Genomic DNA, 26980 nt, shown 5'->3' on the forward strand with positions numbered 1-26980 from the left:
CACCTGCGCCGCACTACTCTAGTCTGATGGTGGCAGTAATGCATCCAAAAGTCATTGACCACTGTGAATTAACCACGAAGAAGAGAGAAGAAAGGGGATTAAGTTAGCAGGATGTCGTTGTAAGAGCCACCGTAAAAGGTCTATTCTGCCATGATTTACCAGATGCTTCTAGATCCACATATGTATGTCGTCTAATAGACAAACATTTAAAATAGAAACGCTTCTTGTTGAGCTTTCGTCAAAGCAGAGTTGTTCGCGTTAGCTTAGCTTGCTAAACAGCGAGACGTCGCTAACGCCATCGTGTAAATATGTGCAAAGTCAAAATGCTGCGAATGTTGGTGCAGCAGCGACTAAACGTGGCCGTCGAGGAGGTAATCGAGCTTTTTGAGAGAACCATAGCGGAGTACGAGGAGCAACTTTGGCGTAGCAAAGATGAGAACGAGCGACGGCGACGGGACGATGCTCCCAAGCCTCGAGTTCCGTTACCCAAAGCAGGTTTGTCTACTTCTTTTTCCTCAGCGTTTTAACACTTGCATGGCATCCCTACAAGTGCTCCGTTAGGTTACACCTTGTTGTATGAGCAATAAATGCTGTTTAAATGTGAAACAGTTTATTATTAACCGCACAAATGCCGAGTTTAAAAGGGCCGCCATATTGGATGCAACCAATCACGTTTAAGATCTCGCGAGATCTCAACTGATCTAACACTCAGAATTTTATTGTACTAGTTTTCATGGTTTGGTTTTAAATTGTAAATTCAGTGAACTTCAATTCCATGTCAGTTCAGCTCTTCGCCATTAGGGGCGTTTTACACTAGTCTTGTTTTAGGCTTTTCTTTTTCACTTTTACACATTGTACATATTTCACTGTTTCCTTGTGTGATGCAGACGTGCTGCAGGTGGCGCGTCAAGAAGAGGTCACCTCTGATCAGCAGGCAGCTCCAGCAAAGCCCCCCTATATTAAAGAGGAAGAGGAGGACGTTTGGAGCAGTCAGGCTGAGGAGAAGCTTCCAGGGCTGCAGGAGGCTGAGGTCACAGAGTTCACATGGACCGGCATTCACATTAAGCGTGAAAATGATGAAGGTCAGTCCTCAGAGCTTCATCACACTCAAAGCGAGGAGAAGTCAAGTCAACACTTGACAATAAAAGCTTCTGGAGACCATGGCGCTCCACTCTCAGATATGGATGACATGATGTCACACTCATCCGATACCGATCACAGCGATGATGACAAAGAACCTTTGAAGACTAAAAAGAAGTCAAAAGGGATGCACCACATTGACGCCAAACACTTCGACTGCTCCGAATGTGGGAAAATTTTTACCAACAAAAGCGTTTTGAAAAACCACATGGTAACGCACACTGGGGAGAAACCTTTCGTCTGCACTGTTTGCAACAAAAGATTCTCCTTGAAGCATCACATGAAGAGACACATGAGAGTACACGTGGGGGAGAAAGCTTTTTTCCCCTGCTCAATTTGCGATAAAAGATTCAGAGACGAGGCTTCCATGAAGGAACACGTGAGAACACACGCTGGGGAGAAACCTTTAACGTCCAGCATCTCAACTCAACACATAGCAGAAGCAGATGACTACGCGCCACTATCAGATATGGATTACGCTATGTCGCAATCTTCCGACACCGAACATAGCGACGCCGCCAAAGAACCTTTGAAGACAAAAAAGAAGTTTTCTGACAGCGATATGACGTATCATGCTGAAACCAAACTGTACATTTGCTCCGGATGCGGCAAAACGTTTACGAACAAAAGCGTTTTACGAAATCACATGGTGACACATACCGGAGAGAAACCTTTCGCTTGCTCGGTGTGCAATAAAAGATTCTCCTTCAAGCAGAATATGAGGAGACACATGGCCATACACACTGGGGAGAAACCCCATTCCTGCGCCTTTTGCGATAAAAGATTCTACGATAAGTTTGAAATGAAGAGACACATGCTGACGCACACGTCCGAGAAGCCTTTCTCCTGTTCGGTCTGCACCAAAAGTTTTTCCCGGAGCTCACATTTTCGAATGCACATGAAAAGGCATGCGGCGGAGAAACCTTCCACCTCCAGCAGCTCCAGTCAACACGTGCCGACAGAAGCGGATGGGGAACACGGCGAAGACCTCCTCTTGCAAGCGGACAACTTCGCCCCGCTGTCGGATATGGAAGACATGATGTCACAGTCGTCCGACGTCGACCACAGCGACGACCCCAAAGAACTATCGGAGACTCTTAAGAACTCCGAAGGTGACGTGATTCATCCCACTGACAGCAAACAATTCAACTGCTCCGTATGCGAGAAAACGTTCGCCAACAAAGGAAGTTTGAAAACCCACATGTTAACGCACACCGGAGAGAAACCTTTCGCCTGCACTGTTTGCGATAAAAGATTCTCCATCAAGCAGAACATGAAAAGACACATGGCGATACACACGGGGGAGAAACCATACTCCTGCTCCGTTTGCGATAAAAGATTCTACGTGGAGTTTGAAATGAAACGACACAAGCGGATACACACGTCCGAGAAACCCTTCACGTGTACGCTTTGCTCCAAAAGTTTCTCGTGTAGCAATTATCTCACGCTGCACATGAGCACGCACACGTCAGAGAAGCCGTTCGCGTGTCCAGTGTGTGCTAAAAACTTCTCACATAAATCCTATCTCAGACAACACATGAGAATACATGCGGCGGAGAAACCGTTCACATGTTCCGTTTGCTCGAAAGGATTCTCCAGTCGCTCGTATCTCAGAATACACATGAGCCTGCACACAGGAGAGAACATTTTCACTTGTTCATTCTGCGATAAAAGTTTTTCCCGTAGATCGCATTTCAGAAAGCACATGAGAACGCACACCAGCGAGAACTCATTCACCTGTTCAGTTTGTACAAACAGGTTCACCGGGATAGAGTGCCTCATTGCGCACATGAGAACGCACATGGAGGACAATCCTTTGGCCTCCAGCAGCTCGAGTCAACTCATGACAGCAGAAGCTGATGGCGAACAAGCTGACAGTTTTGCGGCACTATCGGATTTGGACGATGTCATGTCACACTCTTCTGACACGGACCACAGTGACCAAGCCGAGGAACCTTTGGAGACTAATAAGGACTGTAAGAGTGATAACACACATGGCCTTGACAACAGTGGCAATCTACACAAATCCACAGACTAATTGACCAACTGTATAAAATTGGGCTGGAAGATTTATAAAAAATAATCAAAATAGGATTTTTTTTCTTCGCCTTCAATATTGTGATTTAATACACGATTATATTTTCATTTTAAATTTTTGAGCACAAACAATGAATTAATTAATCTGCTTTACAATAAATTAACAAATTTAATATGCATAAATGTTTTGATCTTAGAGCTTAGGCGGAAGCTCAAATAAGTTGACAAAGTTGGATAAAAAAAGTGTTGAATACAATTTTTTTGTTTTCATGAAACAATTATATATAAACATGTACACTGCACTTCTTAAGCACTGCACTTATTTTGGTCCAATGTGAATAAATACAAAAAAATCTTATACTGTATACAAAATGAAGGCGAGCGACCGACCGAAATGAAGGTTTTCGTTTGTCCTACTACATTGCAATGTCAATTTGAATATGATTATTTGTTCTTCCCTAGTGTGAGGTACCGTCCGTACGAGTGAAAATGCTTTTATTGCCACCAGCAATAGACGAAGGCCAAGTTCCTGGAGGGTGTCTTGAACTGCAGTTGGTGATCTTTAAAATATTTTTATGAAAAAAAATATCAACTGCTGGGACCTGTATAACGACCCTGTAAAATGATGTGTTTGACCTTAATCGTTGAAAAAGGAAGTTAAGGCTATAACAACCAGTGTTATTTAGCAATAATTTTGAATGGTAAAATGCCTCTTAGGTGTTGCACGGAGCAGACGAATCGACTTTACTGGGCTTGATGTGACTGGTCGCTAATCACATATTTCTGCTCTGCTACATTTTTTGGAATCACAGACAAAGAAACATTTTGGGACACAAAGCTATCTCTGGTCAAAATGTCCTTTTGACTAGTGTCATTTGCTAAAAATATAGCGTTAAACTGTTTTTCAACACCTAGGTTTTTTTGTTTTTGTTTTTTTTTATACCACTACAGATTACATTTAGATAGCTAGCTAAACCTACACCCCAAAAAGTGATTTACAAAATAGCTTGGTGTCGATATTTAAATTCAATGGGGCGAGGTTTCATCCATTCAATGGAGACGTCCCCTTGCATTTGAGAGCTGAGACAACGACTTGATTTGACAATTTTGGAGCCTCATTCTATGTAGTTAGTTATTAAAAAAACTAAATTAATACATTTAATAATTCTACTTTTTTATGGTTGGTTACTCTGCACTCTGCCAAATTTAGCTTAATTTTACAGTGACTTTTAATTCCACCCATCCATTTTCCATACATCTCATCCCATTTAGGGGAGCTGAAGCCTGTCCCAAATTTCGTTGATGAAAGGCACGTCGCCAGTCAATTATAAGGTATATATAAAGAAAGACAACCATTCACACTCATACGTCACCGAATGGGAATAGGAACTGAACTACCTGGAATCAAGTCGGAGAGTGTAACTGCTACACCAGCAGGTACTCTATGTGAATTGAAAAATGTCTTTTTTCATGGAAAGTGTTTATGTAACAATTGTTGGCTTGAAATAAAAAAATAAAAAAAACACTTGTTTGAATTTTTGAAAGAAAGAAAAACACAGTGATGGCAGAAATAACTACATTCTGACAGAAATAGTAATAATCGTTTAAGGCCTGAACAAAAATGGTGATAGCACTGGAAGGGATATAAGAAATAAATTGTTGTTCGACCAAGGTTTCCTCTAATTTGCATATCAAATGTCCACAAACTTGTAATTTGGCAAGTCAAGGGTGTCAAGTAATCACCGTACTGTTTGGTACCACGCTAAACATGGACAAGAGGAAGCAAACCAGTGTTGCCTCAAAAAAATTGAAAGAAATTTATAGACAGGCCCGTTAAAGGCAGAGGCCCAGTAATAAAAAAAAAATTTAGTTTTTCTCTTTGTGACGCTCTCTTTCTTTACCGCTACGTAAGGTGACCCTCCACTCCAGTACAGTAGGTGGCGGTAATGCGCCTTAAACACCGAATGCTGCCAGGCAATGAACAAAAAGAAGTAAAAGGCAGCGAACGAAGAAGAAGAAAGTCCACGCCGAGGTTAGCGATTGCTAGCGTGATTATAGCGTGAACATGTGTAAAGTCAAAATGTTGAGAGATTTAATGAAGGAGCGACTGAACGTGGCCGCCGACGAGATATTTGAACTATTTGAGAAAACTATAGCAGACTACGAGGAGAGAATTTGTCGAAACAAAGAGGAGAACGAACGACGACAGCACGAACTAGTTGCCACTGTTGCCGACCTTCGCGTTCGACTCCACAAAGGTTTGAAGTGTTTTCATTGTAATTTTGGCGACATATCTAACTGTGTCGAGTTATTGAAGACCATCAATAAATACGAATGGGCACCCACAAACGTGTTGATTGGCCTTGCCAGGTGAACGAGTAAGTTCCCCTTTGTTCCTTAGGCCAATTTGACTGATTGGAAGGAACAGCGATGTCTGAAATCCCAAACTTTTGAAACGGGCACCTACGTCTTAGGTACTCATCAAAGCGACGATTAGCCGTGTTAGAATTTTTTCAAAAATGCTTACGCGTTAAAACGCATCAGTTAATTATACGTATTTTTCATGGGAAAAATAGGCGAGAAATAAGCTTTTTAGTGACACCAAGATCACTTTGATAGGTTAGAAGCTATACATTTTGAGTATTGTAAATGAGGGGAAAATAAAATCCGCGACAGTATATGTCTTCTGTCCCATAAAAGCCCAAAACTGTTACTATTCTTCAAACAGTCCCATGAAACTTCCAGATGTTTATTGTAGGAAGAGGAAAGAGGAAACGTTCATTTCTATAACTACAACTAGAAAATACAAAGTGCAAAAGCTCACATTTGCCCCTTTTGTTGTACCCCGGTTGGCCGTTTGACCCAAATAACATTTTAAAACGTGTTTCTCTGCCCTTGTGTGGTGCAGCAGCACAGCAACAGAGTCGCCAAGAGGTTCTCTCCGAGCCAAGCATTAAGAAGGAAGTGGACGACGCGGGCAGCAAGGATGCGGAGAAGCTTCGCGAGCGATTGCAGCAGAGTCCAAGTGAGGAGAGCGAAGCCAAAGCGGATGGCCAACACTGTGAGGATCTCCAATCGGAACCAGATAGCCTCTTTGCGCCGCTGTCGGATATAGACGACATAACGTCAGACTCAGATGGCACTGATGACACTGACAATGACCAAAGGACTCATGAGGACTGTCAAGCTTATAAAACGCATCACGATGACAGCAAGGATTTTCACTGCTCTCAATGTGAGAAAACGTTTTACAGCCAAAAAGGTTTGAAAAAACACATGGCAACACACCCCAGAGTCAAACCTTTTGCTTGCTCTGATAAAAGATACTCCTTGAAGCATTTTGTGAAGCGCGGCCGAGGAAAACGTGGCGAAGGATCACAAACAGAACTTTTGGAGACGAATAAGAATTCCGAAGAGGGTGTGGCGGACAACGATGTCAACATTGAATTTAACTGCTCTCGATGCAAGAAAACGTTTTTCAGCCAAGAAGGGTTGACCAAACACCTGGAAACGCACGCGGCAGACAGACCGTTTGCTTGCTCGTTTTGTGACAAACGCTTCTTCTTGAAGCATCATCTCAAGAGACACATGATCAAACATACAAGGGAGGTAGCGTCTGCGACAGGAGCGGCTGAAAGATCTCCACAAGCGCCACTATCGGATTACAACCACACCACAGAACCTTTGGAGAGCAACACCAACTCCGCCGCCAGCAACCATCAATGTCTTCATTGTGGCAAAATGTGCCCCTCCCACGCGTATTTGGTCGCACACATGGTCATTCACACCGGCGAGAAACCTTTCGCTTGTTCGGTATGCGGGCAAAGTTTCTCCTTCCAGCAGAGTATGCTGAGACACGAGAGGCAACACTACGGCAAGAAACCTTTTCAATGCTCAGTTTGTCGGAAAAGCTTCCTGGATCGAAGCACACTGATATCTCACTTAAGATCGCACATGGACGAGAAGGCTTTGAATTCCAGTGACGCAAGTCAGCACACGGCGACAAAAGCTGACCAAGAAGTCTGTGACAATCTGCACTCGGAACCAGACGTGGACGACACGATGCTGAACTCTTCCGACACGTATTACAGCGACGACGACGTAGAAGCGTTGAGGACTAAAAATACGTTTAAAGGTGATATGACACGTTGCAATAATAAATCGGGTTGGGTCTCGTTCTGTAAATGTGGCATTTTTATCAGAGATTTTATATCTGCAAATATATATTATTTTAAGAATTGTTTATTTTGTCAATTGTTTTGGATAAGAAGCTTTAATTTCCATGCCTATATTAAAAACAGGACATTATTTAAAATTGTGGGTGCAGTAAATGCACAAACGCGCATTCATTAAGTTTGTTTGTATTTTATTTTTTTAATTAAATATATATTTTATTAAATAATGTGGAACCCCGCAAACCTGGAGGGATACTGTCTGCCGCATTCAATGAAATTGGTGTTAATCATAGTTTGCTCTCCTTACATTGTCCAGACTTGCATCAGGAGTTGGTGGCAAATCAGGACGAGTCCCGCTACATGACTGAAGCATGGCAGACAAATCCGGATGAAGAGCACCTTCAAGAGAGGAGGATAGCGGAGGAGGCGCCAATATCAGACATGGACTATTCCTCGGATTCCGAAAGGAAGAAACCTTTCGCTTCCTCATTTAGCGGTGAAAGGTTCTCCTTCAAGGATCAAAAAGCTAGCGGCTCTGCATCCCAGAGTCCAGCGAAGCTCGCCTCACATGTAAGACGACGCACCCACAACCAAACGGAAGACTCGCTGAACAACGACAGCAACAGACACTGCTCAGAATGCAATAAAACCTTTGCGACGAGGGCCGGTTTGAAACGACACATGACACAACACACCGGAGAGAAACCGTACTTATGCCCTTTCTGTGACAAAAAATTCAGTTTAAAGGAATATTTGAACAGACATATGATGATACACACTGGCTGGAATTGTACAGTTTGTGGTCGAAGTTTTCTCAAAAGATCGGATTTCTTAAGGCACATGACGACACACGCGGACGAGAAACCCGTCCGGTCAGAGAAGACGGCACACTCAGTCGAGAAACCTGTGCCGTCAGACAAGACGGCAAATGCAGTCGAAAAATGTGCTCGGTCAGAGAAGGTGGCACACGCGGACGAGAAAACTGTCCGTTCAAAGAAACGTGTGAAAAAACGCATCAAGTCACACTCGGAAAAGAAACCGGTTAGGTGTCCCGTTTGCGCAAAAACCTTTATGGAGAAATCGTACATCCCAAAGCACATGAGAATACACACTGGAGAAAAACCTTACCAGTGCACCGTGTGTCTTCAAAGATTTTGTTTTAAGTACAGGATTAAAAAACACAAATGTTCTGGGGACAACAAAAGCGCAAATGAAGCAGCAGAACGGCCAACCAATGATGAAGTGACTTTGTAACAAGCCCTCGCACTTTCTCTAGTTAGTCCTCGCACTTTCTCTAGTTGTGGTAAGTCCGAGGGGGTCCGTTTATTTTTTTTTTCAAACAATCATTTTATAATAGTCAGTTCTATTAAACATGATTGATAGATTTTCTTAAATGTTAATGATAAGATTTGAATGGAGTTTGTCGTAACTTTTTCAACTTACTTTCTTCTCCTGGCACTGATATCACCACCCTCTTCTTCCATTACCCGAGTCTGTCCTACTTTCGGTTGATCTACTAGAAGAAATAATAAAACTCACTTCGTTCAGCTCAATGTTAATGTTTAAAAAGTTCATCGGGGATACAGTACATTAGGGCTGGGTGAGTACCGATTAAGTATTATTTTAAGGTGTCAGCCACTGATACTTAAAGCAAAAAAAAAAAAAGGCTTCCTTGGCAGTAGTTGGCGCTATACTACGGCTGTTTGACACAGCGGCAAATCATCTGCTTCAGAAAGAAAGGTCTTTGTTCACGCTTGTTGTCATTGTGTTAAATTTTACGTATCAAATGCACTTGAGGTGTCGCTACTCAGCATCGGCGAGTACTCAAGAGTGAATAGTCATTCTGGTGTTGGTCTAAAAATTATATATATTGACCATCCCTGCTGTGCATGATTGCTGTTCCTGTTTTTAATGAATCTTTTATTCACCATGTGTTATGATTTAATGTTATTATGTCGCAATGTCACACTTAACTGTTTGTCTATGTATTTTTATTTTGCTTTATTTTAGTCTGCAGTCTGGTTGGTATTACAAATGAGATGTACAAATGACCTGCGTATGTTAAGGTGAAATAAATAACTTGAAACAAAAACGATGAACCAGGTGGTCTTCCGTTTTTGCTAAAACAAACATTTTGACAAAAAAAATATGATTAAAAACTTAAGCATGAAGAGGACGAGACACAAACCTGACAAATATGCAATATATACCTTTTTGGTATTTTTTTTAATCACAACAATTGAGTGATGTGTGGTCTGATCAATTAAATGATTAAGTGCGGCTGTATGTAAAGCACTGATAGCTGGTAATAAGCACGGTTTTCCGCAAGATGGCAGCAGTGTAACGTATTGGCCATTAGCTACAGCAAACCAGCGAGCGATGAAGAAAAACGCGGAAATTACGTCACTTGACTTTTTCTTTTCCTATCTAGCGCTCGCGTCTGGGTGATAAAATAATCTGCGCTACCTTAATGAGTTAAAACGTATCAAAGCGAACTGGTCCGATATAAATTCGCTTTCAAGTGTCAAATCAGCGCGATTGTATTAAAATGTACAAAGTCATACTGAAAACAACGAAGCAGCGAGTAAACGATGCCATGGAGGAAATCTTTTGAAAGAACGATACTAGAATATGAGGAGAAACCTCGTCAAACTAAAGAGGAGGAAGAGCGACAAGGCGAACTACAGGACGAATTTTTTAACTTTCAAGGTGGCTTTCATGGAGGTTTGATGACCTGTTTCTAATAATTTATTTGTTTTAGTAACTTGGAGACTTTAAACCATGCGTCTCAAACTCCGGTCCTCGAGGGCCACCCTCCTCCAGCACACCTCATTCAGATGATCAGCTCATCCGCAAGCTCTCAAGGGAGATGAAGTGCAACGTGGAACACAAAAGCTCGTCTACGATCACAAACTCCAGTTACTGACCGTCGCCTGCAGTTTAACATCACACAAATAAACGATTTTGCTGCAATGAATACCAGTTTTGAAATTACCGCAATAAAACGAACTTTAAAAAAAAAATCAATTGTAATTTTTCCCCCATTGAACATAATTTTAGTTGAACAAAATATAGAGTATTTGGTAATGTTGTCCAAATCTGATCATGTGATTGGAAATCAGGGACGATCACGTGATTTATCAGATGATCGTGCCGTCCGAAATAAATCCGATTATTGAAATTATCTTGTTTGAAGAATCAAATATTTATTTTTTACTTCAGTTGAGCTTCATTTGCTTTACACTAACGTTTCTCTCCTGTTTGTTTTGGTCTTCATTACTTTTTGTCTAAAGTTTGGTCCATTCAAAGAGATTTATCAGGCATAGTTATATTCTGATACAATACATTGCAACAAAGTTAATATAATTACCGCATACATCATTGTCATTGTGTTTGTTGCATTGTACCATTTTTATTATTTATTGCTGAAGTATTGCACAATTTAAATAAATTAATATGGACAAAAATACAATTATTCTTTCTCATCGAGAGGGTAGTAAAAAGCTACGCAACAGGAGTTTTTTTTTTCTCCTGTCGTGAACGCGCAAATAGGTGTTGGTTTACGTGCGCGCCCCCGCCCGCGGTGACGTCAGCTGCCAGAGCCTGTCTCAAACGTTGTGACGTGTGTTGTGGAAATGGCCGAGGAGGGACAAGCCCGCAAGACAATGTTAAGCTTTTTAACTTCGTCAAACAACCGCCGCGGCTGAACGACGTCTCTCCGGCGGACCCGAAGGACGTCGCGGACGGCTTGGGAGTGTCAAAGAACCGGCGAGGGACTCGAGCCGCCCAGGACCAGCGCCTTTTCTTCCCCCGGGGAGGGGGGGCGCTGAGTGAGGGTTAGCGAGGGAGCCACCATGGAGGACATCAACTCGAACATTAACGCCGACTTGGAGGTGAGGAAGCTGCAGGATTTGGTGAAGCAGCTCGAGAAGCAGAACGAGCAGCTTCGGGGTCGCTCCATGATGATGTCGGCCCACCACAGACCCCACAGCGCCGGCTACGAGTCGCTGTCGTCGTCATCGGCGGCGGCGCTTCTCTCGGGGGGCGACATGGCCGGCTTCGTCCCCGGGGTGGGGTTCGGCTACGGCGACCTGTTGGAGAACCGCCGCTGCCGGAGCCCGCGGCTCTCCTACGACGGCGTCAGCTTCAAGAGGCCGTACGAGAACGAGGGCGCCTCGGCTGCCACGTCCGGGTCGGCCCGGAACTCGCGGTGTTCGGACGACGACGGCGAGACGTCAATTCTGGACCAGGTGGACGTCTTGGACTTGGAGGATATGGACTGTCTGCACGAGGACGACGACAGCTGGTGAGTGCGGATGACAGCTGCCGGGTGGTGGTCCGTGAACGCACCACTGGCCCGAAACCCCTAAACGCAACTGAGAGCTTTAATCTGAAACCTGTTGTTTGTGGATCAGAGTCGAGCACGAGTGTCCTAACTTTTTTTCTTTCGAGTGTTCCACATAGAAAAACGGAAAAGATGTGACCCAAATCAATTCGTTCTACTTTAAAATCTACCGCCCACGCGTATCGATCGTTTTTTTATTGGAGCGATGCACATTGCACACCCCTAATATACGACTATGGAGAAAAAAATGGGACTGCCATGTTTTCTTCAATTTCTTATTCGGTTTCATGTCCGGTGACACTAACAGTATATGAAGTGACAGAAAAGAAAACACGGAATGCCCAAAGGCAGTTTTGTCAGTACAGTGCCATAGCTATTGATGTAATGCTGTGATTTTGGTTATTATCAAGAAAATCTCCCAATCGACTCTCATGAGCCCTCTATGTTGTCATTAATACATTGGTTAAAAAAATGGACCTTTAGTTGTACTAGATGTTTAAAACAAACAGGAAACTGAGGAAAGGGATGTCTCATCTTTCCATGGATTGTATGCAGTAGAACCTCGATTGAACAGGCTCCAATTTAACTAATTTTGGATTTATTGGACAGTCTGATCGAAACGCCCATTTGTACAATAGTTGTCATCGTCGGTTTCTTCCAGAATTAGGCGCTGTTGTTGACTGGCGCTGTGGCAGAAGACTGATACACATAGTCCCGGGTTGTGCTGCTATTGTCACAAATATACAGTACGGACTAGAAAACGTTTGTTGCTTGATTCTGTGTTTTGCTGTACAATGTTTCTGTACTGTATTCTTATCCCATGCAACTCCATTGGGGAGTAAAAGTAAAAAGTCTGACTCAACTACAACAAACAAACAGCAACAACAAAAAATTACCTGAGTGCAGCAACAAGTTGTTTGTATTTGGTAATTCCTCACTATTGTAACAAACCAACCCAACCATTGTAACTAAGATGTTATTACTTGTCGTTTCCCAGTCTATGGGAATGAAAATCACTCAAATTCTCTTCACTTAAAAATCTATCACCTGAATGCTCGTCCAAAGAAGAGCTGGCCAGCACTGTGTCACCGTCATGAGATGATGTCGCCGCCATACACGCAAACAAAATACCAAAGCAACACAAAGTGACTTGTTGAATGAATTGCAGCTGGATTACACGTGCACGTTGCTTGGCTCGTTCCAGCAGCGCAGCAGTTTTTCTGCCCGGCAGCCATGGTTACATTCCTACTCAGAATTCCCCGCAGCCAAACAAACACGAGTCAGCCGCTGAAGCTGGAGCTCGAGAAAAAAACAAAAAGAAACGACGATCAGAATTTAGCAGGGTTATCACCAAAAGTGCATAGTTACAGGGGGATGATTTCCAGACCGGTGAAAATTCGGTAGCCTAGCTTTTCTTGTCAAAAGTCGGCCATCTTTAATGTTAACATATAATGCGAAGCACACAAAAAAAAAGGTTGAGGATGACTAACGCAAATTAGCCTTGACATTTCTGTAACTAACTCTTCAAAATACTGTTTCCTTAACACATAAACGGCACATTTAAGACTATCTACAGTAGATTTTCTCTGCTGCCAAAGACAACAATTACCTATTGTGACTTCTGGAATGTCACTTCAGGAGTGCGGACAGAGATGTTTCCTGTCAAATCGCATCACAGGATGTTTACGTTATTTAGAAGATCCAAAGTGGATCGTCCGACTGTCTGTTTTGCTTGCGCATCTGATCCGATGGCGATCGGGGATTACCCGACTCCTGCCATCTACTTCTGTAATCTAGGAATTAGCTTGCGACTGGATTCTGGATCATCCTTTTAACTTCGGCATCCCCATGCGCCGAAAGGTTGTGCTGATAAAAAATTCTGTGAGTGCAGACAATCTCGCCTTTCATCATGAGGGACTTCCTGTGACGGTTTGCAAGCGAAACTGAGTTGACAGCTGCTGGCTTTCATTCGCCTTATTACCGGAGACTTGTCTTTCTTCTTCTGCTGATTTCAAAAAGGGCCCCGATACATTTTTTAAGTGATGGTTGTGTCGGAAACAAAAATAAAAGGCAATTTTATTTTTTACCCGGCGCCTTTAATCCACAAATCCAGGACTTTCCTTTTTGTCAAAAGTGCCACTTGTACTTTTCTGAAAGCAGAAAAGTTGTACAGTCAACAGCCGCTATGTTGCAGTTGCTGTCTGTATGTGTTGCTGCGCCGTGTGTGTCAAAGTAGCAGTTGGACGAAGGCGTGTAATTACAGTGACAGCTGTGCTAATTTCGGTGAGCCTGTCAATGGCGTTTTGTATTATATGTTAGCATGAAGCTAGTTGACGTTCATTACAAGTGGTTTGTTAGAACATTTTGGTACATAAATATATCATATTTAATTCTCTTTTTCTGTATTATGTGTCAGTTTTATATGAAACTTCAGCTGAGAGTGACAAAAGAACTGCTTTGCATCTTATTTGCAAAAAACGTCCATGCGGAATCTTTTAAATTTCCTCAGGAAAGAAATACTTTAAATGTATGTTTTATTCAGTCGAACTGTGTTCAAAAAAAGGTATGGGAGGGGTAACATAAAAAAACTTTTAACCACATGATGGAATGTTTTCTGTTTCATTTTTTTTGGGACACATCTCTTATAATAAAATTTTAAATGTTATGTCCACCGCGTACGTTTTCCATTTATTGTTACTGCGGCTAAGAAAGGAATCTGACTTGCACTGAAGACATACCAACACCAGCTTGTTTCCACACCGTAAATGTGACTCAGTAATAATGCTTTTCAGGCTGTACGAGGCCAAGCTTAACAGTCCCCTGCAGAAGGCGCTGAGCCCCGTTGTGTGGTGCCGCCAGGCTCTGGACAACCCGAGTCCGGACATGGAGCTAGCCAAGCGCTCGCTCATCCACAGGCTCGACCTCACCATGTCGGGTAAGCCGCGGCATTTTCAATTTGTACTCCTACTCTCGGCACTTGCCTTTTCCACGCTTTGACCGGCGCTAAATTTAGCGTGCCCCTCAACTAGACGGCTGGTTCGGGGGCGGGTCCTCACTCCATGGCTAAACTGAGAGTTCCCATTTTGACAGCGGTATGTGTCATGTGACGCTTGTGATGAAGGTTGTACAGTGGTTATCGCAGCCAATATTTTCCTTTTGCTTTTGTGTTAGTATTTTTTTTTTGTCATGAGTGATCTTCAGATATGCTGTCACTCAAGTGTGTGTGGGGGGGGTTTTATCAACTGTGGAAAGCCACAGTTGCCAGCTTTTGATTGAAACAAACACACAACTAAAACACGAGAACAATCACAACAAGCTGCGATAGGCCACAACGCCAAGCATTCCACTCCAGCTCCCGATGTTGCTCCCTTGGCCACACCCCTTAAAGGCACACACCCTTGTACTTAATCTTTCAGATTCCATACCTAAAGAGAGCACAGACGCAACTCATTTCCTTTGATCTTATTACACCCCAAAAACCTTTATGGTTGCCTCTCGTTTTGCGGCGCTCTTTCAAATCAGTCAGTCAGTGACCTCATCTTTGGAGGTGTGGAACTACGATCACGTCATACTCCGGCAGACTTTGTCCGTCGTGCTGCCACCAACTCTACAAACCGTACATGCACGTACACACACACAGCTTCACACGCCTGACTTAAACAGACGCCTGGAAACGCTGTTGCCAAGGAGTGTGTTAGCTTCGGAAATGTGGAGTCCCCATGGAAGACGATAGATGAGAGCTGTTTAGATTACACACACACACACACACACGCACACACGCGCACTCACGTAGCCATTTGTTCATCTGCCGCCGGGCCTTAGTCACGCACCAAAAGGGAGGAGACGCGTTTGAGATAATTGCACGAGTGAGACCTCGCAAGCGTGAGTCGATACTTGTTTTGCTCGGCCCCTCCCTTAGAGTCGCTGTCTGAAACGTGCATACGTGTGTCATGATAGTTATTATTTTTTTTAATTCCGCGATCATATATATATTGGGACTACAAGTAAGACTTTTTTTCATAGTTTGGTCGTTCCTGCGACTTAAGTCACGTGCAATTTGTTTACATTAAAATTCAAACCGGGACTGGCACCCAAAATTGCTGTTTTCTAATTGTGTTGAATTATTATTATTATTTTTTTTTTTTATGCAGTTGGCAAATACTTTTGGTGCATTACTGCCAGTGAAAAAAAGATGGTGGCAATGCTGCAAAAGTATTTGCTAACTGCCAAAAGAAATGGAAGAACGAGACATAGATGGGAACTTTCCCCTATTTTGCGGACCGTCCTCTGCCCGGGGCCTGGGCACACTTCTGTTCGACCTTTCTCCTTATGTACGGATGTACAGCAATACCAAAATAAATAAACTTGAAATAAATCTCAAAAGTTTGTGTAGTACACAATTTTGAAAATGAAGGATCTTTTTGTTTTAGTCAGCTTTATAAATATAAAAAATGTACTTACAGTTTTCATTTTTCTAGAAGCACTCTTATTTTATTTTGTTAAGAAAAATATTTATTCAATTCTAGTTGATTTTGTATTTTTTTTTTTGTTAATGTTGCTAACCTTGCTACCGAGTTGTTTTTTTCCTCTTCCAAATTGCAGCCTTCGCGCCGTGAAAATGGCCTTCCCGATGTCAATTTGAATTCAATTATCTCTTCAGCCCTACGCAAAACCTTGACAAAATAAAATGTTTTCTTACAGATAAGTACACAGAGCCAACAAGCACAAACCGCTGCGCCGTCCTTTCTTTCATGTCTAATTGTATAAGTCGACAGCAAGAGGAGCGCCGAGCCGAGCTGCTCCATCCTCATCAGCGTCAAATCCCCTCGGGGTTCTCTTGTCCTGGCGTGGCGTGACCGTGCAAACAGCGATGCGCGCTCCCCCTCAGCGACACCGATCACAGCGGATACAAAAAGTTCTCGGACAGCTCGTCGGTTCGTATGAGGACAACCAGTCAGTCGGGCCCTTATAAAGTCACATATAACCTGTGTCCCTGGGACCGTTTTGTCGTGGGGAATAATGTTCCAAACCATGACATAGAGAGAGCATCTAAAAACATGTTAAAGTTTACATTTTTCCAACCACCCACCCAACTCGTAAAAAAAAAACAAAAAACAATCACTCAAAAATCTGCAGTTTAGCAGGCCAAAAAAATGGAGCGTGATAGAGCACAGGTTCACGATACTGCTTTTTTTTTAGTTGAAATATTAAAAAACAACCAGCCTAAAAACTAGAAAAAAAAAAGCAGGGAACTGATCTGACACCTTTTTAGCTGCCATCCTGCCGAGGGAAAATCCACATGAGCCAGTTTCACACTGACCTCCCGCAAAAGTTACAACACAAGATCAAGGCTTTAATCGGCATTTGCATCCCGGGTGGGGTATTGTTCTAGGAAATCGGAATTGATGTGCATTTATTTCCACTTCCGTGTGCCTCTGCTGTGTTGTCGTGTTTTGCACAGGAAGTGTTGCGGCACATGACTTTATGCTGTCGTGCAATAACAAGTAGGCGGCTTGTTGTTGAGTAAGGTGCGAAAAAAAGAAACCAGTCGGCTGATTTCTTGTTTATTTTCATTTATTTTTTCTAAAATCAATTTACTACCCTGAGCAGTGCTTGTAGCCTGTTGATGTGCAATTGAAGTGAAACATTTTATCTAATATAATGATCAGACACAGTTTTTTTTACGCATTTTAAAAAAAAAAATATTTATTCCATTATGAAATTTAAATAATAACTAACTTTTTTTGATCCTTTTAAAACTTGCAACAATGAAGATCTGAAATACGGGAAGAACATTTGGCTGTTTTACTATACTTTTGTTTTTCTTTGTCCTATGCTGTAAAGTGTAAAAATATATATTTCTATCTATCAGCAATGGGTGAATTTTGAGAAAAAAAAATCAAGTGCTTGTAATTACTGCTTCGGGAAATGATCTCTCTTGATAGCGTGTATGCGACGACGAGAACCGGTCGTCTTGAACCTGACCTTAGGACATGAGCGCTCACACTCGCCTGCATTGTGCTCTCACTTGAATGCTCTCTATTGAACCCTGCGCGCCATACGCTTTAATACACCCCGCAGCAGACTGCAGAGCGACTGTGAGCCAACGCCGTCAGCGTTGTTGTGGTGCACAGACTTGAATAGCGTCCACTTACTATGAGATGTTGGAGTGTTGTCTGCGGAATTCAGTCCATTTGCAACTTCCGGCCATTTTATGCACGGCGAAATCCTCCGAGATCACTGTGCGGAAGCAAAAAAGACGTATTTACTCTCCAGAAAATGCAATGCTTGCTTTAATGTTGTTGGTGCCTACTCGTTTAAGTTTAGTGTCAAACTGACACACCCACTTTAACAGACCGAGCAGCAATACATACAAACGGGGGCTTGCAATCTGCGATATACAGCGGGAGTTCATTGTGTGTGTGTGTGTTTGCAGCAAACAAGCGACGCAGCCTCTACGGGAGCTGCTACAACCAGCAAGCGGCTTACGGGAGTCCGTACAGCCCAAACGCCGCCAGCAGTCCCTACAGCAGCGGCTTCAACTCGCCCTCCTCCACGCCCAGCAAGGTGCCCATCGTCAGGCAGCAGCTGATGCCCGTCAACGCAGGTGGGACCGCAGCACAAAACACAAAAGTTGGTGTTTTGATTTGCTGCAGGATGGTTAGCAATCCCAAATCTCAACCACAAAGGACACGAGAGAGGAAAGAAGCTTCTCTTTATTGTGCCAAGGCTCGGTGTTACATTAGAGAAATCTCACCACATAAAAAAAACAAAAAAAGTCGACAAAAAAATGTTATACTTGTGTCCCTAATTTGAATCAGAAGCTTCTATGAAAATGTATGACGCATAAATCTAACGGACGTGAAATCCTGTGACTGCTTTAAAGCAAAGAAGTATTTCCTCCGCAGCGCACCAGCGCAACACGGCGGCCGAAAGGAACCCGCCGGCCGTCAGCCCCCAGTCGTCGGTGGACAGCGAGCTGAGCACCTCCGAGATGGACGAAGACTCGGTGGGCTCTTCCACGACCTACAAGCTCAACAACGTCAACGACGTCCAGATTCTGGCGCGCATGCAGGAAGAGAGTAAGCGTCTGCTGTGACTACAACGCGGTGACGAATTGAAATCTGTCAAAGGTGCAGGCGGGTAACAGCGTGTGTGTGCGTGTTTCTGTGTGTGTGCGTGCGCGCGGTCAGGTCTGAGACAGGACTACGCCGCCTCGGCCTCCCGGCGTAGCTCGGGCTCATCCTGCCACTCGCTGCGTCGCAGCACTTTCAGCGACCAGGAGCTGGACGCTCACAGCCTGGAGGACGAGGAGGAGGCGGTGCACCCGGCCTTCCACCTGCCCCCCAGCCGCTTCAGCCCCTCGCCTCGCCACTCGCCGAGGGCCTCCCCGCGCAACTCGCCGCGCTCGCGCTCCCCGGCCCGCTCCGTGGACTACGGCCACGGTCGCGGTTCGCCTCAGCCCGCCATCAGCCGCCTGCAGCAGCCACGGCACTCGCTGCAGGGCCACGACACGCAGACTAATGTGGTCAAAAACGAAGGTGGGCGGAATCCGTTTTGTGCAATTTTGTGGCACCGATGGTTAGTGCTTCTGATTTTGTTTAGGCCAGCAGAGGACCACTGTTAGAAAATAAAGTAAAAATACAATTTATGAGTCAGAGGGCTTCACTAATCCAGGCTAGTCCCATCTTGGAGTAAAACTAGACAATGACACCCCAAGTGTGTTAGTCATGTCTAGTCTACTCCATAATTTGTTTGTTGTCATGGCAAAAAAAAATACACGCCACAAAAATAAGTTGTTGCCTCTGTGCGGCCCAGTACCGATTAGGGAGTTTTGGCCCAAAACAAAAATGCCTAAATGCCTCGTCTTCCTCTTCTTCTTGTGTAGAAAAACTGCGTCGTAGTCTCCCCAATCTCACGCGTTCCAACGCGGCCCTCCCCCAAGGCCCGGAGCCCGTCAAGAACAGTCGAAGCTGCGAGTCCAACCTGCAGATGCCCAATGGAGGATCTCCCAGACACCAGAGCCAATCAGCTCGTGAGTACCACCGTGCACACACACACACACACTTACACGATGCCTGCATGTTTGTGTTAACTCTTTTCCGGCTGACTTTCCTTTTCAAACATCTTTTTGCAAATTCAAACACATTTTATTGTAGGAGCTGAGGGATGTGGCTGAAATGTAAAAAGAAGTTAACCTCACTTCATAGAGTCAAGTGTGGAAGAATCACCTGACAATGTGTCTGGTGACTGCTAAGAGTGTGAAGTTTTTGCAACTTACTCAGTAAATATATTTTTTCGCACAGGATAAAGAATATATGTGAGTTTTGTTTTGTCTGTCTACATGTGTTGTGCCACCGTTTGTGTTCAAATATTTGTTGCTTTAAGAGTTATAAGACTGCCGCTATCAATGGTTTTCGTTAGCCCCTCTGTGGTGTTAGCCGTAAGCTAGTGGACTTTCATTGTTTTATATTCAATTTGACCGCAAGTCCTGGCAAGAAGCAGCTTTAAGCCTCTTTTTTTTTTTTTAAATATAGAGCAAGGTCATTCGTTAATGACAACATAAATAAAACTGGGCAACGGAAGGGAACTTATTAGCATCGCAACTCAAAGCGAAGGAGGTCGCGGTGCTGCGCTTCATCTTCTTCTCTCCGCGCACACATCAGGAAATCCTCCTGTCTCTTTACCAGCGAGGTTTTTTTTTTGGATGTACTTGCTGAGATTAGAGGATCCCCTCACAAGCGCCTCGACGATCCATTTGATGTAATCCTTAAACATTGGGATGAAGATAATGGTATTCCTTTTAATCCGAGAGCTCTTAATCCTTCTTTCTGTTACAAGTGGCACAGCGCAGAGGTCAGAGGGCAGGCTGCAGTTTGTAAAACACGCTTCTATCCTGTCGGGGGGGGGCTTTTCAAACAAGCTTCTTCTTTATCGGAAAGCCATTTGAGCACTTATTCAATCTCCTTGAAATCCTTTTTAAGATCCATACATTGTACTTGTTTTGTTCTCAGTTGTAAAACAATTCGGTAAAACAAATATGTTGTCGTTTTGGCATGAACATCATGGAAGCCTCGCTGAAATCCTGAAATATCATAAATGTGCTCTGATCTGAAAAAGGGATGCCGCAACGGGAGATGACAAACAGCCTCAAATCGTTTCGCCAGCTGTCACCGAGCGGCCTCCTGCATCGGTGGAAAGACAGACGATATATTGTGGCGTTTGCTTGGACGGCAAAGCGAGGACAAGCGGTCTAATAATGTCCTCGTTTTTTGGGGGAAAATTCATGTTTAAGATCAACAAAAGTCGCTCTCAAGCACCAGCCTTCATCCAGCGCAAACAATCCTCTTCACCCTCACAGACGGACGGACCTTGTAAAGCTCGATTTTTGAGGGGGGATTTTTTTTGTAATTGTATTATCTACTGTACGGAGTAAAAAACGGAATTTGTTCAACCCATTTATTTGGTTTAGTTGCATAGCAAAGTATTTTGCTAGTAAGGTTTAATTGACTCCTAGTTGGCCAAAAGTGGCTTTCGTATGGAAAATCCTAACTAGTAAGTTACAGCCGCTCTACCGCCCTGTCCAAGTCCTTCAACTTGTGCACTATATCGTCTCACCGGTGAGGAAAAAGAGAGTAAACTAGAATCTGGAATAAATGCTCAAATGTGTTCTCCCCCTTCCTTGGCTTTGGCATGTGGCGCTGACTTCCTCTCACTCACTGCTGAATGGAGCTACACGCTGGCAAATTTGTTTGGCTGCGGCGCCCTCTAGAGGCATGCAACCGCACAGCAGAGGCAAACCTTCACTGTGTCGTGACAGTGTGTGTATGTGTGTGTGTCCGCAGCAGCGCCTCAGCTCCCAAGACACTCCACCCCCAAAAGCAAACAGCACCTCCAAAGCCCGACGGCCCGGCGAGGTAACAGGCCCAAATCAGCTCGGCTGTCCTACACGCACCCAATACGAGGGCTGATGGGATGTTCTTGTTAGTCGCTAGAATTACACGAAGGCTGCGGAGAATGAGGAAGGCTTGACAGGCGAAACTGTGGTAGTCAGTAGACAACAGACAAATTGGTAGCAAAAGTGGAAAACGAATAATTAAATGTGGAATGTTTTCACGCATGGCACATACTTCCAAATTTAGTGTTATCAACAGAAACCAATCGTATTAACGAGCACACGAGCCTAAAAATACAATCCATTTGACTTTTGACTTTGGGGTAGCTTCGCCTAAACCGCCGCTGTGTGGCGATTCACTGCACCCTGATAAAGATTTCCCCCAACAGGTTCGTCTTTGGTGCACGAGCCACCCCTCGCGGAATTCGCCGGTGCCGTTTTTAACTAACCAATCGAATTTCTGCCATGAAGGACTCACAAAGTTGTCTTGGATAAATCATGTTGACTGGTGCCACCCGTCACGCGAGTCTTTTAACGAAGACCAACCTAAGGCTTGTGTCTTTGTTGTGTGTTTGTTTTCTTTGTCTAGTCCCGCTCTCCTGTTGCTTTGGCGACGAAGGTGACTTCAGTGAGTATTTCACTGACGGCTTGCCGCTGTTGTTGTTGCTCCTCAGTGTGGTTTGTGCATCTCATTCTGTTGCCGCATCATAACAAGTAGACCTCCACCAAGGCCCTTTTTTTTTTAAATTTTTTGACACTACAGGGTACCACAAGGTACTATTCCTGGTCTTGCCATTGTAATTGTCGATAAATATTTATCTGTAGAATGTAAGACATTTTTGTGGACTTGTAATGCCCAAAAATTTGTTTGCATTTGTATATTATAGGTAATAAATATTACTCGATTTTTTATCGCGGGCCACATTGATGAATAACTACTTTTGAAATCCGAAGCCAGTAAATAATTGTTCAAATTTATTTTAAAGGAGGGGCGATTAGTTTTTCCAGTGTTGTCAACGCACATCATTTGCCTTCATGGGCCATGCCAAATTATGGTGCAGGCCAGATCTGGCCCCCGGGCCTCGAGTTTGACACCCGTAGTGATAAATCTATTCATGGTTCTTTTGTCATTGCTAAACATTGTCAACGTGGTGGTCGTGGTTGTTGAAGACATCCTTCATGCTTGGTCGCCAAATTCCTGACATTCATGATTTTCATGCAAACAATGTCAGTGGCGTCATGATTAAGATTTGCGGTCTCCCTCCCCGTCAGTTCCGCCGACCAGCAAGCTGCGGACGCCAGCCGCACCCTCACCCCTGGCCTTGAGGCAACCCGTCAAGGCCACCGCCAACCCTGCCGGCTCCACCACCACGCCCGGCCGCTCACTGGTCCCGCCCCGCAGCGGCCTGCCTCGCCCAAGCGCCGCAGGAGGAGGCGGCGCCGGTGGCGGCGGCATCCCTCTGCCTCGCAGCAAGCTGGCACAGCCTGTACGCAGGTAGGAAAATGGCTGCTGAGCAATGTGCCCTCCTCGGGCATTTTCTTCTAAAGTTTTTCTATTTGGTCAACATTTTAGCTGTTTTACAACTTGAGGCAATATCTCATTTATATCGTTTATGGTCTGATGCAATTTGTACCCGCTGGACACATTTGTGGCCAAAAAAGACAATTGCACATCAACAACCTGGAGAAAAACTCATTCATTCAAATAATTAAAATATTTACAATACCCACATTTGTTTGTCAGATATGCGCAAGTCTGAGGTTTTTGAAGTGATAAAGATAAATCAATAAAATTGCAAGTATAATCAATTTTAAATATGACTTTTCCCCTTTTTCAGAAGTCTACCTGCTCCTCGCATCTACAGCAGCACCAGAGACAACCTGAGGGAAAGCTACTAGCCCAGCAGAGGGCGCTCTACTCAAACTGTCAATCAGGCGAGGAGTCAGATGGCATGGCACTTTATCTACCTTGATGACTCTTCAACAGTCACAATGTCCCAGGAATATTCAAAAAAAAGAAAAGTATAAATAAAAAGATTCAGAAGAGGAGAGAGGCCTACGAGAACAGCCAAAGAACAAACTCAGCCTTCTCTGCCATGGACACCATAGCACTCATTTTGTTTTTTGTTGTTTTTTTTTTACGCTTTCGTACATGTTGGCGACAAACATCAAAGAGGATATTAGCAAGCGTCCTTTGTGATGATGTCAGTGCACAACCGCCACAATGACAAAAAACAAAAACGTAAAGATGCCATCAACAAGCGACCGTCACAATGACATCATCGAGGCAACTTGACGTTATTGAGTGACTGCCACAATGACATCAGCAAGTAATCTCGAAGATGTCAGGGAAAAAAAACCTCAACATGACGTCCTTGAGAAACCACCATCCTGGCATCAGCGAGTCACCTTGACGATGACATCATCATTGAGCGACTTCCATGTTGACATCGGTAAGTAACCTTGATGATGTCATCACTGTTGCCCCACCACTATGATGACATCATCACGTCGTCATGAAAGAGATGACGGCGAGTCACCTCGATGACGACATCATCATTGAGCAACCTCCGTGTCGAACCTGACAAGAGAGCTGACCTCCTAAATGGCGCCGTGCGAGGCGGCCATATTTAAAACAATCTTTTCTCGTGAGAAAAAAAAAAAAAGCACCCAGAGAGAATGCACAAGTTTCTGAAAATGATTTGAGGGGGATCCTCCATTGTTTTGACACAGCTCGTGTTTCTTATTAGAGCCGGCATCTTGTCGTCGGTGATGACATAAGCATAGGATTCCAAAAAATTGGGAAGTCTGAAATTCCTTCTTCTCCTCCTCGACATACAAAAGTCAAAACAGTCCGGGTTCGAGTGACTGATGACAAGTACTACTTGACTTTAGCAAGCACTTTGGCAGCATTTGATGGTGGTTCAGAAAGAGCACAAAAATACGGCACGTATATGCGTCCCGACGACGGAGGATCCTTTGAAGACACCACTTTTCCATATCAGTATTTTTACTTTTTTTCTTTTTTTTTTTTACTTTAAAATACGTTTTCTAATGTATGCTTGAACCTCAATTTGCATCGCTAACGCTCCAAAGCATTTTTACGTTTCCAAAGGCTCGACTCGAGATTTAAGTGCTTTGATTAAATTGCTTTGGTTTTCAGTTCAGGTGTGACGCTCTCAGGCTGATCCGACAAGGAGTTGACAATAAGGCACTGACACCCCGACTCCCCTTCCTTTTCAACCATGACAGCCGTGATTGTTTTGCTGACGCTGGCGGCCATTTTGCCGCCTCTCAAAGTGCGAGGCGACGTTTTGTTAGCTTGTGCCAACTGTGGACTTGTTTCCATTTTCACCGATGAACATAAGAAGGGGACATATTATGGGAAATTGATTTGTCAAGGGCTACCTGCCCACTCTAAAAACACATACTGGCCTTTCTGCAACACCCTAGCTCTGGTCGCCATGGTAATTAAAAAGGGCTTGGTGAGCATGGGCTCATTCGCATGAGACAAAAAAAGCTCAAAGGGTGCTGTAATTCTTGATACTCTTGTCACAGATGTTTTATCATAACAATTGGGAAATGGTTTAAATGATAAAAAATATAATATGTTCCCTTTATGGTTACTTAAATGCCCACAGTAATTCCGAAGGTGTCAATGTTTAAAAAAAAATAAATAAATAAAAAAAAAAGAAGGAGCATAATCAGAATGATTCTATTTGTGTGCCGGTGTTGGTACTCATTGTGTGGTGGCTCGTTTATGAACTAGTGCCTCTCATTTTAAAGTGTCTGTTTTTATTAATATTATTATTTTGATTTTTGGTGCCAATTTACGGTTTTGCAAAGCTTTTATTAATTTGCCTGCCTGCCTGCCTGCCTATTTTTGTAATGGAAATGAATGACATTTATTATAAGAATTGCTTTGAGGAGGGGGGGGGTGTGACCACACGCCTTCATATTTATATCTCATTTGTAAATTAAAAGTTATTTATTAAAAAGAGAAAATTGGTGCCTCTGACAGGAAGGTGTGAAGCTGGAGAGAATGTTGCAAAAATAAATAAATAAAAGAAAAGAAAAACCAACAACAGCAACCACGCCTTTTGCGGGACACTTTTTTTTTTTTTGTTATTTGACCTTTTTTAAAAGCCACAAACATGACATGACCTTTTTTTCCCCCTGTGTAAAGTCACATTTCAAATAAAAACTCAAAACCCTTTTGATCTTTTTCTCTTTTTTTTTCATTGCTGTTTCACCAAATTGCAAATTAAACAAAACTCACATCAAATGGACATCATTGTGCTTTTGTGATAGTGACTTTGATTTTGGAAAAAAAATCCAATACAGTCTAATAAAATAATATTTTGGCCATCTCGAACAAAGTGCTCATGTTGTCCTCTGAGTGACTTTCAATCCACAGAGTGAGGACGCTGCTATTAAAAGTAAAAGCGTACCAAGAATAATAATGACGGAATTTCTGGGAACGCATAACAGTGAGAGTGCAAAAATGCGTTTCTCATCAGCATTCATTGAACCCTACTTAACAATTTAGTCTTTAGTGACCCCTTTTTTTGTAATTATAAAATACAACGTAGAATATTTCTTTCCAAACCGTTCATCCCTAGATGTGAGTGTTGTTATTAAAACGGTCTGCCAATGTAAGCACATCTGCAGCATCGCTTGCAGATTGCCATCAGCTCATTCATCAGACTTTATCTGAATATGTGCTCGCTCTCTCCGTCCGTCTGTGTCGTTCGCCCTCGTATATGTGACATCATCAAAGAAGAGAAAGTAATTACATTGTGTAAAGGTGGTCTGCGGCCGCCTAAATGTGGAAGGCGAGTATGGCAAGCCGTTTAAACGTTTATTCGATATTATTAAAGGGGACGTCAAAATTTTTTCCGCACAATAATGTGTTGCAGGTGTGGGCAAGCTACGGCTCGGGGGCCACATAAGGCCCGTTAGACGTTTTAATCCGGCCCGCCAAACTTGAAAAAAATTAAATAAATGAACCTTGTTAATGTTTTATTTTTTAAATACTGTGGTGTTTCAACGACATATTTTGTTGTTATGCTTTTCTTCACTTTCATTTAAAATTAAATGGATTTTTTTTCTCCGATGAGGTGAGGTTACCAAAACACTCCATCCATCTCCTCCTGGTCCGGCCCCTCTGTCAAACTTTAGAACCCATTGTGGCTCGCCAATCAAAAAGTTTGCCAACCCGTGCTCAAGGCTGAGGTAACCCCGAATCACGGCTCACTTGTTTTCTGAAGCTGAGCCGTGATCGTCCGTTAATAAACGCTCAAACGACTTTCCATCGGTGACACGTGAGCAAACGTTCCATACCTGGAGTTGCCCATTCGTTTAATGGCTTTGTTTCAAGAGGCTGAG

At 43.5% G+C, this 26980-nt stretch overlaps 3 protein-coding genes across 7 annotated transcripts; all 3 read left to right on the forward strand.

The window, feature by feature from the left end:
* The first annotated feature begins 61 nt into the window (after positions 1–61).
* Positions 62–4664, forward strand: LOC148324680 (uncharacterized). The gene is made up of 2 exons (XM_088312603.1): positions 62–495; positions 888–4664. Exons 1-2 carry the CDS (start codon positions 309–311, stop codon positions 3176–3178), a joined length of 2478 nt encoding a protein of 825 aa, XP_088168729.1. The 5' UTR covers positions 62–308; the 3' UTR covers positions 3179–4664.
* A 492-nt stretch (positions 4665–5156) lies between these two features.
* On the forward strand, positions 5157–9447 carry LOC148324681 (uncharacterized). Of its 2 annotated transcripts, none has more exons than XM_088314186.1 (3): positions 5157–5435; positions 6089–7312; positions 7669–9447. In XM_088314186.1, exons 1-3 carry the CDS (start codon positions 5243–5245, stop codon positions 8604–8606), a joined length of 2355 nt encoding a protein of 784 aa, XP_088170312.1. In that variant the 5' UTR covers positions 5157–5242; the 3' UTR covers positions 8607–9447. The 2 variants fall into 2 exon arrangements, with proteins under 2 accessions (XP_088170312.1, XP_088170311.1); XM_088314185.1 differs by having other exon boundaries at positions 5158–5435; positions 6086–7312.
* Positions 9448–10916: 1469 nt separating this feature from the next.
* slain2 (SLAIN family member 2) lies at positions 10917–25806 on the forward strand. 4 transcript variants are annotated; one of them, XM_088313822.1, is made up of 10 exons: positions 10917–11658; positions 14490–14632; positions 18134–18304; positions 18606–18779; positions 18891–19238; positions 19586–19732; positions 21543–21614; positions 22182–22220; positions 22865–23087; positions 23431–25806. In XM_088313822.1, the coding sequence occupies exons 1-10, from the start codon at positions 11207–11209 to the stop codon at positions 23489–23491; spliced, it is 1830 nt and encodes a 609-aa protein (XP_088169948.1). In that variant the 5' UTR covers positions 10917–11206; the 3' UTR covers positions 23492–25806. The 4 variants fall into 4 exon arrangements, with proteins under 4 accessions (XP_088169948.1, XP_088169949.1, XP_088169950.1 ...); XM_088313823.1 differs by lacking the exon at positions 22182–22220; XM_088313824.1 differs by lacking the exon at positions 21543–21614.
* Positions 25807–26980: the final 1174 nt, after the last annotated feature.

Source organism: Idiotropiscis lumnitzeri, chromosome 13 (assembly GCF_059441095.1).
Source record: "Idiotropiscis lumnitzeri isolate Australia: NSW breed Sydney's pygmy pipehorse chromosome 13, RoL_Ilum_1.0, whole genome shotgun sequence".
Classification (NCBI taxonomy): domain Eukaryota; kingdom Metazoa; phylum Chordata; class Actinopteri; order Syngnathiformes; family Syngnathidae; genus Idiotropiscis; species Idiotropiscis lumnitzeri.